We start from the raw sequence: 16,987 nt of genomic DNA, 5'->3' as shown, positions 1-16,987 counted from the left end.
ATTATTTGGTTTGAGGCAAATTAAAATTACAACTCTAGTACAATTAAGTACAGAATTTTTCTACATCAGGTGGACAATCCTCTATTTACCATACAAACACATATTTGGTCTAATTGCTGCATTTAAGCTAAAACCTCATAATCTCATGATCAAGACTCATAGGTCATGGTTAGCACATAACATTCCATGTACAAGATGTCTTTGGTGTCTAAAGTCTAAGGTGCAATTTTAGGCTATAAATAATTCAATCAAGATAATAAGAAATATACCACATCCAGTAGTCTATTTAGAGCTCACATGGTCAAGGAATCTTAAGTATAAGATCATAAACTGAGAATGATTGAATAGACTAAGAGGTCAATTACGGTTAGATAATAGTTCTCTGTTAAAGTGAGCACTAACCCATTTAATCAATCTATTCATAGTTTAATAATATTCACATGAACAATATTTAGGTCCATCTAGATGGACAGCTTTACAGATTCAAGATTGTTAAAGGGGACCTTAAGAAGGAAGACAGAAGACAATAATTTGTATGACCGACAAGAAGAGACAGGCGTATCACGTTTTTTGAGAAAGCAAATGAAACAAAACATTAAGGTAGTTCTACTACAAAAAGGAGTCCTAAAAATAAGTTGAATCCTTTCATTATGGAAAAATATCACTAGAATTGAAACTAAAAATAGCACCCAATTGAGACACCTAAAATAAACTCAAACCATGAATATGTTCCAGTTTCAAACAAGTATACAAAACCTGCAGAAAATAGGAGGTGGATTTCAGGCTAGGAAAATTCAGAAGGTTATGATGATCAATGTTATACATTGAACCTCTCGTTTCCCTTCACTTATTATCTTTAGAGATGCTTATTGTGTTCGTAGCATAATAAATACAATTATTTCCTTTTCAAGTTTTGAATAGCTTGGATATTTACTGACACTAGTTTGAATATATATATTGGATGTTTCTTAATATTGTCTGCAAGTTTATGTGTCTCTTTAGAAGAGAAAGAATTGTGAGTCAGGTAGACCTTTATAGGATGGGGCATATTGTCAAAGGAAGATTTCCAAAGGGTAAACAGCTGCATTTGATGTTGAATCATATGGAACCCATGAGTCCTATCTTAGAAGTTAAATACTCAAATCTCCATTTTCAGGAACTGGAGAATATGACAAATACATTTTGGATCTGAAGCATTTTGATGTATGAAATCCTATTCTGCCCATGAAAAAGGTAGCTATATGTACTTCATTACTTCCGTGGATGAACTCACTATATTTAGATGGGTGTAATTAATAAAGTAAAACTCTCAAGTCTTTAATAAAATCGAAGAGTTGAATAATGTAGTATGAAACCCAACCATGAAAAATTTTAATCCCTTTTTTTAAATCAAGGATAACAATAATTGATTTAGGAATTCAGAAAATTTGATTTGTATATTGTAATCATAAATAAACTGAAGTATATATTGCTATTCTGACCTCCCCACCCCCCCAATATATGTCTAAGATGGATGTTGTATGAGATAGAAGGAATCACACCTTGTTGGACATGTGCTTCTCAAGATTTACAATGCTCATTTGAGGATTTGTGATTTAAGCAAATGCATATATATTTAAAATGCTACCTAAGACATTTTTTAATATATTTGTATAAAATATGCAAAGGTCATAAATCCAAATTTACAATTGCATTTGATTTAATTGTGATCCATATAGCCCAAAAAATAAACATGACACATTTAAGCTGGATTGAAAGACTAATATTCGTAGGTTTAGTGGGTATCCAAAAGAGATGTTTGGATACTGATTTTACCACCTTGATGAGCAAAAATGTGCTTGTTTCCTAAATAAGCATCTTCATGAAAGACAAGTTTATTTTACGAGAAAGAAGTGTCAATATAGTAGTCATAAACAGTTATTGACCTAAGTAGAAACACGACCTCATCAGTTGAGGATTCAATATGTGAACCCATTCAGATATGAAAAAAAACCGAGCAGGTCTAGTAATCCTGAAAATATGACTGATACATGATAAGCTAAAAAAATAGGTTTTTAATTTAGCGATGGTGTTTTTCAGTTTAACCAATAAAAGTATAAACCTGTGCCCACTTAAGTAAATTTAGCGAGTGGTGAGTACGGATCAGCTCTACATGGAATAATAATTAAGAATTTATTCTTTTAAAATAGTAATTAGTGAGATGAGATAAGATATGTATAAAATACAAAGTCGAGCGATGAGAAAATGAAATGACTATAGAAAATAGTGAAGTAACAATAAAAAGAAAGAACGAAAGCAAAGGATGAAGTAACAATAAAAAGAAGAATGCACAAGAGCGACCTAAAGATCAAGTCCTAGGAGGGGAATGACAAGTAAGATGATGATGAGACATCAACCTGAAAATGATAGGATGTAATTGGAAGGTATGCTAACAAAATGCGATGGTGGAACGTAACTGTGTAATCAATCTAAGCTGATACTTCCTGAATAGAATTGTTGTAAGGAGAGGATACTTACTGGATATCCTTACGCTTTTCCATGATCATCACAACTTATAATGCAGTTACGCTCCCCCTATTCTCTATTGACTCTTCTCACACACTCAAGACACTAAGAATAAGCTTGATGGATCTCAGAAACTCACTAGCTTTCAATCAGCCCACAATTGTAGGAAGCAAGTTGAAGGATGATTTTTATAAGGACATTTGGTTATAGAGCAGAGCGCACTGATGGAAGAGGAGGTAAAGACAAAGTGACCCTCAAAGTTTCAGCTCAATCAGCATTTTGGATCATCAGATATCAGGCTTCGAAGTTGGAGAAATCTCGGTCATTATATATCCATTCATCATTCATTTAATCATGGGTGAAATTGCCTCATCTTTTATGACTGGTTGGTCTTAGAACACCATGTGCCCCTAAATGGAGGAAGAAGAAAAAAAATCACTTTTCTATTAATTCATTTTTTGTCTATTTTCTATTGAATGACATGGTGACACATGCCATTTACGTCAGAAAGAGGAAAATATTCCCAGCGGTTGCATGGCATGTGACGTAAACAACAGCTGACCATAAGGAGGCAGGAATACCTCTTGAAGGGATCAGTCATTTGGATATGGCTGAAATCTGGCGTTGACAGGGTTGACCAGCTTTGGTTATTCGACACAGCCTTATAACTTGAAATCATGTGGACAATGCTCGATATTGACTATCACTAGAGGACGGACAACCACCGAATCCGAAGGAAAGAAACAGCACCGGCAGCTAACGCTAGGAGGAGAAGAGTACATGTGTGCTCCGAGGGAAGTCCTCAGCAAGATGAGTAGCACTGCCAAGTCCAGAGGGGGGGAGCCGGAAACGCTAGGTTGAAAGAGAGAAGAACACTAGAGAAGAAATACTAGAAATGTTCCACAAATCATTCCCCCTTCATGCCCGTTTCAGGGGCTATTAAAAGGAAACACACGGACACACCGAACAGTATTTTTGACCATAAATAAGCATGGGTCTTACCTACCGGTAAGACACCACGTGGAGATTTACTCCATTCGGTGGCGGATGTATGCAATACATCAGCATGATGATGCATTTTCACATGACACGTCAGTTTCATTCTCCTTTTATAATTCAGTTCTGGTGATACACATGCGCACCACGTGTGCCACCACAATTTTTGACCTTTTTAAAATGGTTAATTTTATCTTTATTTATCTGCGAACCATATTCATTGAAATTTAAATCCAGTATTTGTTTCACCGGCCCATGTCAACCATGCAGATACAAAATTAAGACAAGTGTCATTAATGATCTGTCATTGTGGAATCATGATTCCATAATTGCAAATTTTCTTAATGATTATCACAATGATCCTTTGACCAACAATGAACCTATTCAAGATTCACACTCTGGAAATTTGTGACAATTAATGGAATCTGAAATTCAGTCCACAGACATAGATTAAGATTAGGACTTCATAGAACCTCCCTAGGGTAAAGTCTCAGACTTCATAAGCTAACTTATCTCCATCATAATTTAGTTGATATTTAAATTAAATATGAGTGCCATTAGACAAATTTGCACTTTCTAGGCAATGTTGATGGAGACAAGTTATCCTAAAATGCAGGAAACGATTATTTTGAAACCTTCTTACCATATGCCATGATAAGGTACATGAGAATTCTTCATGGTGCTTATGGATTTTTTCTAATGAATAAATTGACACTTTCAAGGAAAGGTTGGTGGAGAAAGATAAGGAGTTGACTACAATGAAAACTTTTCATTGGTTGTCATAATAATTTCAATCATAATTCTTTACAACCAAATAAAAATACATGATTATGAAATCTTTAAAATGGATGTTAAGACTTCATTCCTGAATGAAAACCTAATAGAGAAGATTCATTTTGGTGCCATGTCATTTATGTCATGGTATAGAAGTATATTTTTGTCATTTTCAAGATTTCCAGCTCTACTAATGGATCTTTTCAAGAATCAAGATCATATTTTGGATATCACATACTGATGGTGTCACATTTTTTCATTATTTTTTATTCCCTTCTATTCTTTGAGGCCTATATAAGGCCCTAATAAAAATTTTATAGCACATTAAATACTTCTTTTCTGATAAATTTTGTCTATTTATTTTTGCTTCATTCTAAGAGATTTATCTTGTGCTAGTGGAATCAGGGATGAAGTGGTTGTTTATATGGACTCAAAATAAATCCTCTACTAATATATCCAAGCTTTATGGATTCAAAGCCAAGCTCTGGAACATTTTTATGCTAATGTTGCATCAAGTGGAGTAGATACACAAAAAGAAAAAAGGAAATACACCGGTGATTACTATCTCTATAACGGATACCTATCAAAAGACCTTATAGTTACAGTGGCTTGCACTATAGAAAAGGACCTGATATTTGCATCATCACACTTCAAGTCTAGATTTGAATGCATGTCATAACCTTTTTCTCACATTATACTGAAATATCTATAGTTTTATCTTAACTAAAAAATCTTTACAACTATGGAAACAGCAAGTTTTTTTCCCAAATATCACCCTATAAGCACGGTTCTACCAAACAACAGGTAAAGTTTGGTAGAAGAACATAAACACCTTTATTTCAGAGCTTGAATCAACATGAACCGAACTCGACTGTGAAATGGAGTATCCAATCGAGAATGGGTCTGAAGACCAAGAGAATAGAGAAAACCCAAAACATCACCTTTGCATCTATTGAATCAATGATTTCTTAGTTTCTCGTGAGACCATCTTAAAGCTATTCATATGCCTGGCCTCTAGACATATCCACACAATCTTCAAAGAACTAGATCTTCTCTTCTATCTGTGAACTCCACCATCGGATATCCAAATTTCTCTACATCCAGTGACCACTTATGGAAGAGGAAGTGAAGAAAATGGGGGGAACTCAAACTAACTTGCGTGGATATTAAATGTCCTTGGGAAATTTTCAAAAAAGTCTCTATCATTGTGAACAATTAATAAAAATCCTTAAATTTAAAGTATACCACCAACATCCAAAACCTTATGTGTAAGAGAATCCAAGGCCATGTATCATTATCGTAAATAGCTTTAATTGCCCAATAGCCTCTATTAGGTTGATCTTATTAATAAAATATCACATATAGATTACATAATCAAGAATCGGTTGAACCCAACCGGTTGATTAAGTTGACACCCAATGGTGTACCAAGCTACATATTGTGCTGTAGAAAATAGAAAATGAATATTGCTACTCTCTCATTGAATCTTTACCATAATGGGTTAGTGTGTTTCTATGATCCCTCAACCCTCCTCCGTGTGAGACTTCCAAGTGACTTAGGGTATGGTTAATTGTCAAACCCTAATCAGTCATTCGAGTTAATAAGGATGCAGATCAACTCGCACAATCGATTGGTGAATCACCAACATCAAAGTGAGCCACACATGATCCAAACCAATGCGCTGGACATGATCGGGTATAACATGATCCAGTCAACCCAATCCATACCGATCAGACTCATCCGGTTTGACCAGACCGAATGGGGATGGGTCGGTTTGACCCATCATGTCGACTGTTTGGATAAATCCAATCTGATTGGTCCACAAGATTCAGTTTATTTCAAAATAAATAAAAAATGTATGAGGGAAAAAAAAAAACAAATATACAAAAATTAGGAAAATATAATACACATTTATCAACCGAAATGGCTTATATAAAAAATCATTTGATGTCACTAAAATTTGTGAAAATATATATTTGTATTTATAAATAGAATAATTTAAGAGTCTAATATTTTAAATTAAGTAAAACTTGTACAATCATTTAAATTGTTTGAATGATTATTGTTTGATTTTTTAGCATGAATTTCATGTTTTGGTTGCAAATTTTACTTTGATTAAGTTTTTCAAGTTATTATACAAATTCTTAAAGTTTTGTAGAAGAGTATAAACATTAGTCCAATATGCTTGGATCCATTTAATTAACTTCTGGGAAGTACAAAACAAGTTGCCTCAGTTTAACTAATTTATTGTCGCCACTATTTTGTTTTGTTTGACCTCACTTCATCAATACATAGCTGAAGTATGTCAGTTATTGATTTATCTTTAATTAAAGTACACCTTTTTTACCTTCAGGTCTTCACAAACTAATTTCTTGGCATCTATAAAATCATTAAAATTATATAATATACTTCATAATGAAATTGATGGAAGAATAAGCGATAAAATCCAGGTCATTTTAAAATGCTATGTAATAATTTCCAGATTTTATGTAGATTAACTTCTAGCATTCTGATCATTAAAATAAGCAGGTAGGTTCTTTAGTCTCTGTATATTGATTTCACACTTTCAATTAAATCTGTAATTACTATTTGATTTTCTCTCAACTAATGCATCCAATTGATTCCATCTAGCAAGTTCATAGCATTTAATGTAATCTGTTTGTTCTTAAGTCTGTCACCCTAGAACTAACAACAATTCAGTGCTGATTAGTAACAGTAGTTGGGAATCACCAATCACTCTTAAACTCTAGATAATTTTCTCTGATCAGTTGGGCTGCTGCAGATAGGGATCAGAACCTTTATTTCATTCATTCACGAATGTGCAAACATGTGGAAACAAACACTAACATGTATAAGAATAGTGTTTGCGAACAGTTCGTGAACAGGCAGGAATTGATACGGTGGGAACAATAGTTGTTCGCTTTCTCGCTGCTCTTACCTATTTCATCTTGCTCCCCTCTTTCCCATTTTTTCCAACTTTTATATTTTTCACTTCTTTTTTCTCTTTCTATTTTCTCTCACCTTTCTCCTAGCTATCTTCTTTCACATGTTTGTTTGCCTTTTCTCTTCTCTTTGGATTAACTCATTCTCTTTACCTCCTCTTTCTATTTTCTTTTTTGTCTCAAATCTCTCTCTCCACTCTCTTACAAAGATCTAGATAGTCTCCAAAAGCCTATGAAAAAAAGGCTTTTTTACCATCACAGAGCTATAGATATAGATTAGGATAGAGAAGGAGATAGAGATAAGGATAGAGAAGGAGATAGAGATGGATATAGAGATGGAGAGAGAGATAGAGATAGAGATAGAGATAGCCATGGATATATATATATATAACAAATATCAAGATAGAGACAGAATACAAACGACATCGAGATAAAGATTGGGACATATGTAAAGATGTATAAAGATTTTAAGATGGAGATTGAGATAGAAATTACATAGACTACAAAATATATAATTAAATAATAGTACTATTCATGTTCAATTAAACCATATAGTTATTTAATTACTATTAATATGTTGGCTCACAAACAGTGAAGTTCTTACGGAACAGCTCCGAAGACGAGCAACGAACACGAACAGCTCCGAGAGATTGCGCAGTTCTTGATTGCATTCTTGTGGATGAATTTTGATAGATCAGACGAGTGATAACTTCGAGATTTGCTGGAGTAACGGCAACAGCTTCACTCGCAATGCCTGCAAGTTTGTTTGCCCCTTTGATCGCCATTTTATCTCTGTTACCCTTCCATGTCGCCGCATCGTACTGCTCCACCAAAGGTTCTTCCCTTGTCGGACTTTGATTCTCTCTCCGCGCATCTCCTTGAACGATTTTTTTTTTTTTATCATCACTCTGAAGCAGAGTTTCCTTGATTTCCTTCCTGGATGTTGCTTTATCATGCCTCTACTTTCATCTCCGAAATATTCGTTTCTTGATCAGCATCAAGGAAACCCTGTGATTTAATCTACACGTTTGAGTGAAAAACAAGAGAGGAAATTGTGCGATGTTCTAGTAACACTTGATAATTTGTGTAAATATACGGAATTTCCTTAAAGGAAGAGCTAAACATATTTAAGAGGTCCAAGGAAGGAGAAACCCGAGGGTTTGGAACGCATAAAAAAGTAATTACAAATCGCACCCTATTCTTGTTAGGTTTCTGTCAAATTTAGAAATAGCAGTACTCATGTAGAGCTGAAATAATTCATAAAAACTTGCATCGCATCCATATGTCATCTATGAGTTTAGCTTCTGTCTCTTTCCAGGTTTCCCTTCAGTGAGATACATGTCTACTCTAGAACCTCGTCTAGCTCCCCATATTTCTTCTTTAATTTTGATGGGATAAAGTCCCTAAATTTTGAACACAGAAAGACCCAAAAATGTATTTTATTTACTACATTTTGTTCTTCCCTTCAGTGCAGACATCATCGCTACTTTAACACCCTAATCTTGTTTAAATTTTTTCCATTTAATACTTTGTAGTATGCGTGCAGAAGTCAAATAATCTAGAGAATTGTGTGACACTCAGAAACTCTTTCTGTCTCGTTCCAGGTTTCCCCCTAGTTAGAGATCTGGGCAAGGAACCTCAGAGCAACTATGGCAGAGGAGGGCTGTCGCATCTCACTGTGGCTGGTGCTGCTATGCATGGGATGAAGGAGGTAAGACACAGAGAATTTGTTACATTTGCCCTGTATTGCATACATAAGTTTGGATTCGATATATGCTAAACTTCTCTCTTCCCGCAGTGTAACATCTCTTTTACTAATTATCAAGGGTTACTCGTTTCCTTTTTAGGGTAAGATTGAGATAGGATTCCCAAGTCCTGTTGGTGGGTATTTCTGTCATTTTTTATTTGGGGTAGCTTCCCTTTATTACATGTAGCCTTCCTGCAAGGAAGGCAGACAATAAGTTACTGAATTCAGTTATTTCAACACAGGAGATCCTCTTGAAGAGGGCCTGTAGTCCTTCTCTCTCATTCTCTATCTTCTTTGTATCATTCTCCAACTTCTGTAGCCTGTAGCACTTTTCTAGATCTTTCTTCACAAGAGTCCTACATCAAGGTCTCTATGATATTAACCCTTGCGCTAGATCTTATCACTGAAGTCTAGTCAATGTAAAATGAAAATTAAAATTATATACCTATAATAATAGAATCCTGAACCGAGAAGCAAAAAAATAATTGCTAGACCATTGGACTGCAGGGTTAGAATGCCCATTCATTCTTTTGGTGGATTTTTTATGCGAATGTGTAATAACCAATCTCTCCACTTATGGCAAATAGAATTTGTTGAAAAACCTGAGAATTTTTTGTGTCATTCTCCGAGCTTCAAGGGTGGCGCCATCTCCCTGGCCTCACCTCTCTCTCGCAAATATCAACCATGTTTTAGCTTTTGTAAGAAAAAATCTTATTTTTATATATCCTCTGCGTTCGGTTAATTTTCCCATTATCTATATCGAGTTTAAGGATTCAATATCTGGGTTACTTCACGTGAGTGGATGGAAAAGTATCTGGTGTAGTGACCTCTGTTTTCTAGTTGAAGACAAGAAGAAAGAACAATTCTTGATCAACAAACAAAGATATTACAAGGGGTTTTATAGGGAGCCCTAATGGGCTAATAATAGAAAGGGGCTAATAATAGAAAGAAGAAAAGAAAGGAAAGGAGACAATAATGTCAACACTCCCCCTCAAGCTTGAGCGTGGATGTTTTCCACACCCAGCTTGGAACAGAGCTCCTCAAACCGAGGGGCATGAAGCCCTTTGGTGAAGATGTCTGCAAGCTGTTCAGCTGACGGAACATATGGCGTGCAGAAATTTCCCGACTCAAGCTTCTCTTTAATGAAATGTCGATTGATCTCAATGTGTTTTGTACGATCATGCTGGACGGGATCATGAGCAATGCTGATAGCCGATTTGTTGTCACAGAACAGCTGAACAGGGGTAGAAACCTGACACTTTAGTTCACGAAGCAGTTGGGTAATCCAAAGTGCTTCACAAAGACCATGCGCAAGGGCACGGAACTCCGCTTCAGCACTTGATCGAGAGACCACTTTCTGTTTCTTACTCCTCCAAGTAATAAGATTGTCTCCCAAGAAGGTGCAGTACCTAGAGGTCGACCGACGATCAACCACAGATCCTGCATAATCGGCATCAGTGTAGACTTCTAGACGCAGACCACTGTGACGACGAAACATTAAACCACGGCCAATGGTGCCCTTCAAGAAACGGAAGAAGCGATGGGCAGCATGAAGATGACTCATTCGAGGGTTCTGCATAAACTGACTTAGAACACCCACTACATATGCAATGTCGGGACGGGTGTGGGTGAGATAGAGCAGTTTGCCCACAAGTCTTCGATATTGTCCGGGCTCAGCCAGATCTTCATTCTCATCCGCACCAAGTCGATGACTCACATCAATCGGTGTTGAAATAGGCTTGGAGTCTTCCTTTCCCAGCTCGCAAAGAAGATCCACTGTATATTTCCGCTGACAGATGAAAATCCCACTTGAAGAATAAGCCACCTCAATACCAAGAAAATATCGTAATGGGCCAAGATGACGTATGGCAAACTCCGACGACAGATACATAGCCAGCTGAGTAATGGACTCCGTATCATCACCCGTGATGATAATGTCATCCACGTACACGAGAAGAATAGCCACTCCCCCAGACGTGGAATGACGGTAGAAAAGCGTTTGATCTCCATTACACTGACGGTATCCCCGGTTCTTCATGGCCATGGTGAAACGGCCAAACCAAGCACAAGGAGATTGCTTCAAACCGTACAGCGCTTTCTTCAGGCGACAAACAACTGAACTCGGAGTAGACGGCACTAAGGAGGCATATCCAGGAGGTAAGGCCATATAGATCTCCTCAGACAAATCACCATGAAGAAAAGCATTCTTGACATCATATTGCTGCAATATCCAGCCCCGATCGGCGGCAAGAGCCAAGAGAATCCGGACAGTGTTCATCTTGGCCACAGGGGCAAATGTTTCCTGATAATCAATGCCATACTGTTGGGTGAACCCTTGCGCCACAACACGTGCCTTGTGCCTTTCAATAGAGCCGTCGGAATTGTGCTTTACAGCATAAACCCAACGACTGCCAACCAAGTGCTTGCCCGGCGGTAGTGGAACCAGATCCCATGTGTCATTTAGGGAAAGTGCTTGTAGCTCCTCCTCCATTGCCCGACGCCAATGAGGAAGAGAGAGGGCTACGTCCACCATCTTCGGAAGGGAGATAGTGTCAAGGGAGGTGAGAAGAGCGTGGTAGGATTGGGAAAGACGATGAGATGAGATGGATGCGGCTATTGGATACAATGGAGAAGGATGAGGGCAAGACACAAGTGCTAATGAAGGATTTTCAAGAGGAGTGGATGAGGAGGATGAGGGAACTTCAGGGGTAGGAGGAACACGAGGCTTGCGACGAGCAAGAGTGATACCATAGCGTTTTTCTGGCGGGCAACGGCGTATAGGTAAAGGGGCACAACATAGTGGGATAGAGGGATCCGATGGGGACTCTGCAGGAGGGTTCGATGAAGCAGAGGATGGATCTTTAGTAAGGACAGGTGGATTTGGGATTGGTGCAGGCAGAGGATCAGAGGACAAGGTGTTCATGGGAATATCAGATGGAGGCTCTTCGAGAGGAACAGGCAAGGAAGGACTTGGGACTGGTGACGAGGGAGATGAGTTAGGAAGAATAAGAAATTCAAGGGGATCTGATTGAGGTGGTAAAGAAGGAGAAGGAGGAGAAGAAGAGGGGTAATACGGAGTGAATTCGTCAAAGGTAGCATCCTTGGTGACAATAAATCGACGAGAGGGTGGATGATAACATCGATAACCCTTTGAGTAGAAGAATAGCCGACGAAGACACATTGGATGGCCCGAGGATCAAGCTTGTCACGACCAAGATGGTGGTTAGGAGCAAAGCAAACGCACCCAAAGACACGAGGGTAAGATTGGTTCGAGAGAAATGTTGGGGAAGGAATGCTGGAGACAATCAATGGGAGTAGAGTAGTTAAGTACGCGAGACGGAAGACGGTTGAGAAGATGAATGGCAGTTAGGACAGCTTCAGCCCAAAAATACTTTGGCACATGCATGTGAAATAAGAGGCTCCGAGCCATTTCAAAAACGTGTGAAATTTTCGTTCTGCAACTCCATTTTGCTGGGGGTGTAAGGACATGTGGTTTCATGGATGATGCCTTTTCTTGGAAGAAAGTACTTAACGTGGAATTGACATAGTCTCGGCATTGTCGGAGCGGAAGCGAATAGAGGTGCAGAATTGAGTTTGAATGAGAGAGTAGAACTGAGGAATAATAAGGGAGATCTCTGATTTATTTTTCAAGAGATAGGCCCACGTGAAACGAGTAGCGTAATCAATGAATATACATAACCACCGAGCACCGGACGTGCTATGAACAGGGGAGGGACCCCACACGTCGATGTGAACGAGAGCAAAGGAGTCGTCAAATGGGAAGAAGAAATAGGATACGTAGTACGATGATGTTTAGCAATTCGACAAGCATCACAAACAAAGCGGTCCACAGAGTGGCCTTGGAAAAGTTTTGGAAATAAACGATAAAGAGTAGCAAAGGATGGATGGCCGAGGCGTCGATGGAGAAGCCACAAACGTTCATGAGACGCCGAAAGGGGAACTGCAGCGGCAGCAACAGCGAGGGGAGACAAGGGAGATCGAACAAGATAGAAACCCTCATGCTCCTCAGCAATGGAAATCGTCCTCCCCGACACCTTATCACGATAAAAACAGGTATTAGGAGTGAATGTAAGATCTTGGTTCAGATCACAAACAAGGCGGGATAAAGAAAGAAGATGATGAGCAAGCCGTGGAACATGAAGGACTTTAGTGAGGTTCATCGAAGGAGAGAGAGACACACAACCAATCCCAGCCACAGTGAGAAGATCACCGGAAGCTGTTTTAACTTTGGAGGAGCCGGAAACGGGTTCATAGGTCACAAAAGCTCTAGGATTGGGTGTCATGTGGGCAGTGGCACCAGAGTCAAGAAGCCAAGTGGATGATGATGACGACTGAGATGGTGAAGGAGAAGGAAAAGGAATGGTGGACATACCCGCGTTAGCTAGAGAGCACGAGCCCACGACTGGAGGGTCAAGCAATCGCCGAAGACGTTCCACTTCTTCAGGTGTAAAGCCGGGAAGAGAAGCACTCGCCGAAGACGCTCCACTTGGAAGAAGACCATAGGACAGAGGCCCTTGACCAGGCATCGGTACTTGGTTGACAGAAGGTGCAACCGTAGCGAGATTGCTCTGATGTGTTCGCTTCCGTTGAAGCTTAAAGCACGTCTCCTTGGAGTGACCCCGCTTTTTGCAGTAATTGCAGAAAAGGGAAGGATCACCTTTGGAGGATTCCTCAGTCCGAGTAGATGGACCACGAGACGAAGCTCCTGCTCCAGTCGATGTGGTCGTCACTGAGGAGCGCGTGGAGGAAGACGAATGTGCTACAAGTGCAGAAGCCGGGGTCTGGGACTGCTGAAAGCGAGATTCTTCAATTCTCGCACTGCGAAGCGCATCCTTGAAGGAAAGCTCTTTCTCCCGGTGTATAAGCTGAGCCCGTACCGCTTCATATTCCGGGTTAAGTCCTATAAGGAACTGAAAAACCCGAAGTTGAAGAGTGTACTTGCGATCCACCGAGTGAGGGTCCGGAGGCATGTAGTGATCAATCTCATTCCACAGAGAAATGAGTTCTGTGCTGTACTCCATGATCGTCCTGTCTCCTTGACGCAGATTGGCGGCCCGATGCACTAGCTCATACAGTGTGGCAATATTATTTTTCTTGGAGTGGCTGTCAAGGGCCGCTTCCCACACGGCCCGGGCAGACTCAAGAGACAGAAATTCACCCTTGATACTCGGTGAAATACTATCCAAAAGCCATCGATGGACCACCCCTTCAACGTCTAGCCAGTCATAGTACTTGGAGTCTGTCTTGGAAGGCCCGTCTTCAAGTAAATGACGCATCAGTCGTCCCTTGAGAGTAATCTGGACATATTGCTGCCACTGAAGAAGGTTAAAGCTGGTGAACATCCCATCTGGAGGCATCCGAGGCAGAGAAAACGGTCCAGGTGAAGCCGACCAGTTCCCCGACTCAAGAGGTGCCTCCGAAGCATTTGACGTTTGACCCACACTGGGTGGCGTCGATGCTGGCGTCACACCGGAAACCGATACAGGCTCCGTCATCTTGATCACAGAATGAAGTGTCGCACGAGGAGCACACGGCTGCGGGAACGCCCGCGGCTATTGGCTGCGTGCGCGGCTGAAGAGTCGAGGAGGGAGCGTGGCCGCGGTCGAGAAGGGAGCGCAGCCGAGGAGGGAGCGCGCTGCCAAGGAGCGCGCGCGCGACCGAGAGGAGAGCGCGCGGTCGAGAGGGAAGCGTACGCTGCCGAGAGAGAAGCACAGCCGAGGAGGGAGCGCGGTGCGTGAAGCCGGAAATGTGGCCGGAAAGAAGCTGCACCGCCAGGAGCAGGTAGCCAATCGGAAGGAGAAGGAGTTCAAGATCGTGGCGAATGTAGAAACGCCAGAGATCGGAGCTACGGTCGAGCCCAGGAACCCGGATAAGGGTTAGGGCTCTGATACCATGAAGACAAGAAGAAAGAACAATTCTTGATCAACAAACAAAGATATTACAAGGGGTTTTATAGGGAGCCCTAATGGGCTAATAATAGAAAGGGCCCTTAATGGGCTAATAATAGAAAGGGGCTAATAATAGAAAGAAGAAAAGAAAGGAAAGGAGACAATAATGTCAACACTAGTCAATGGTGAAAAGATGAACCTTGCTTGCAACGATAGTTACGAAACAGAATGTGAAAACTTTGTTATAAATGGTCCCTTTTACTCATCGGTACATGCACTAAACGGAAAAAGGTTTTGGGACAACAAACATCCATCATATTTGTATTTTGGATAAATATACAAACGAGCACTGAAATTCCTGGATAATGGAGATAATCAGACTTGGCTTTGAATCAACCGTATATGTCGAAAATGCGGCCAGTTGAATCATCATGATTTAGAGAGATCATTGATCACAACGTTTGAAACCTAGCATTGGCAAGACGACTTTGTCACTTCACTTGTTTTTTCTTCTTTACAATGCTCTGAAACCAAAAAATTTTGAACACTGTAGGTAAGGAGAGATAGATGGAAGAAAATAGAGAGAGTAGTAAGAAGAAGAGAAGAGAGCTGCTATGTGGGTACAGGGTAAATATTAAACTCAACTCAATTAAGGGGTACCTACTATTATGTAGCGATAGGAACCGAAGAAAGCAAACGCACACAAAATCCCCATTGTCTTACAAAGAATCATAGCTATGCGATTTTTTATTATTGAAACTTAAATTAATGAACTTCAGAATATCCTTTTCAAACGTCATATTTTTTACAATAAATAAATTCAAAGGTGTTGATTTACATTCCAGGTTGAAGTTTGGCTTCAAACTTTTGCTCCTGGATCAAGAACTCCGATACACAGACACTCATGTGAAGAATTATTTATTGTTCTTAAAGGAAGTGGCACGCTTCTCCTGGCATCAGCTTCACATAAACACCCGGGAGAGCCAGAGAAGTTCCCGATTTTCATGAACAGCACATTTTCTATACCAATGAACGATCCACATCAGGTATTAATTGAAAAGGAACATGATTTAATCGTCATAAATATCTGGTGACTGTTTTGTGTGACTTGGGAATGATGCAGTTATGGAATAGTCATGCAGAAGAAGACTTGCAAGTTCTTGTAGTGATATCACGTCCCCCTATAAAAGTGTGAGTAACTATATTTTTGTGTATTTTGCTGTGCACATAAGATTTATTACTGATGCATATGTTGCTTTTCAATCTATACAAAAAATTTGAGACCAGTGTTATCGCATTATGCCACTTCTAATAGATGGTCATTTATTGGGTCCTTGCATTTATTTTCTCGTAGATTTCAATTGTAATTTAATGGAACTCAAATGCTTTATTTCAGGTTTATATATGATGATTGGTCTATGCCCCACACTGCAGCAAAGCTGAAGTTTCCTTACTACTGGGATGAGGAATGTTTGCTTGGAGTCAAGGATGAGCTCTGATCTTCTGTTTTCCTTTTTCTCATCTCCAAAAAAGAATGAAATACCATGTTAAATATGTTACTACTGGGGATGTATCTTTCAAGAAGAAAGATATGCTAGAAGAAAGGGAGGAATAAGGACATGACCATTGTAATGAATTAGAAAAAATGGGAGATATACCTCCACCTCTGCAAGGATCCTTAGATCATTGAACTCTTTTGAGAGCTCTGCATTTATCTTTTGGACAACTCTCAACTTCCCCCAAGATCTGGGTCCTGGTCATAGAACAAGGACAAATACAAGTAGGTTTTGACCTTGTGCCTTATAGGCCAAATCTAGCAGTTTTGTTAATGATTAATGTTTTCAAGTTACATTTGAGCAGAAATTTACATGAGTTTAATGGGATGATTTTGATTGGGCAGTAGTATTTTATGAAATTTTTTAATCTGTTTCTTTGAGGTATTAGAACATTTTCAATTGTGAACTTCGAAGGAATAAGTAGAAGAGTAGGGGCAACAACTTGGCTCCATCCATTAACCCCTCTAACTTTCTCCTTAAGAGGAGCCGCCGATCTCTCTCTCTCTCTCCCTCTCTTTCTCTCTACCTCTCTCTCTCCCTCTCTCCCTCTCTCTCCCT

The 16,987-nt window shown here is 39.6% G+C and overlaps 1 protein-coding gene and 1 long non-coding RNA gene across 2 annotated transcripts; one reads left to right on the top strand and one right to left on the bottom strand.

Moving 5' to 3' along the window:
- Positions 1 to 7,808: 7,808 nt before the first annotated feature.
- Positions 7,809 to 16,599, top strand: ABP1 (endoplasmic reticulum auxin binding protein 1). Its single transcript, XM_078592075.1, has 5 exons — positions 7,809 to 8,052; positions 8,822 to 8,928; positions 15,719 to 15,919; positions 15,997 to 16,064; positions 16,270 to 16,599. The coding sequence occupies exons 1-5, from the start codon at positions 7,968 to 7,970 to the stop codon at positions 16,370 to 16,372; spliced, it is 564 nt and encodes a 187-aa protein (XP_078448201.1). The 5' UTR covers positions 7,809 to 7,967; the 3' UTR covers positions 16,373 to 16,599.
- LOC144716815 (uncharacterized) lies at positions 12,744 to 13,768 on the bottom strand. The gene is made up of 2 exons (XR_013585002.1): positions 13,358 to 13,768; positions 12,744 to 13,019 (listed from the first exon to the last, which is right to left on the bottom strand). It is a non-coding gene; the product is annotated as an uncharacterized LOC144716815 (long non-coding RNA).
- Positions 16,600 to 16,987: the final 388 nt, after the last annotated feature.

The sequence above is a fragment of the Wolffia australiana genome, chromosome 1, assembly GCF_029677425.1.
Source record: "Wolffia australiana isolate 7733 chromosome 1, ASM2967742v1".
Taxonomy (NCBI): domain Eukaryota; kingdom Viridiplantae; phylum Streptophyta; class Magnoliopsida; order Alismatales; family Araceae; genus Wolffia; species Wolffia australiana.
Note: the sequence above shows the minus strand (reverse complement) of the source record. Positions and strands in the feature narration are given on the sequence as shown.

Coding starts and splice junctions, on each gene's coding strand:
- ABP1 (XM_078592075.1), top strand. CDS start 7,968: ATGCCTGCAAGTTTGTTTGCCCCTTTGATCGCCATTTTATCTCTGTTA. Junction 8,929..15,718: donor CTATGCATGGGATGAAGGAG/GTAAGACACAGA, acceptor TTTACATTCCAG/GTTGAAGTTTGGCTTCAAAC. Junction 15,920..15,996: donor CAATGAACGATCCACATCAG/GTATTAATTGAA, acceptor GGAATGATGCAG/TTATGGAATAGTCATGCAGA.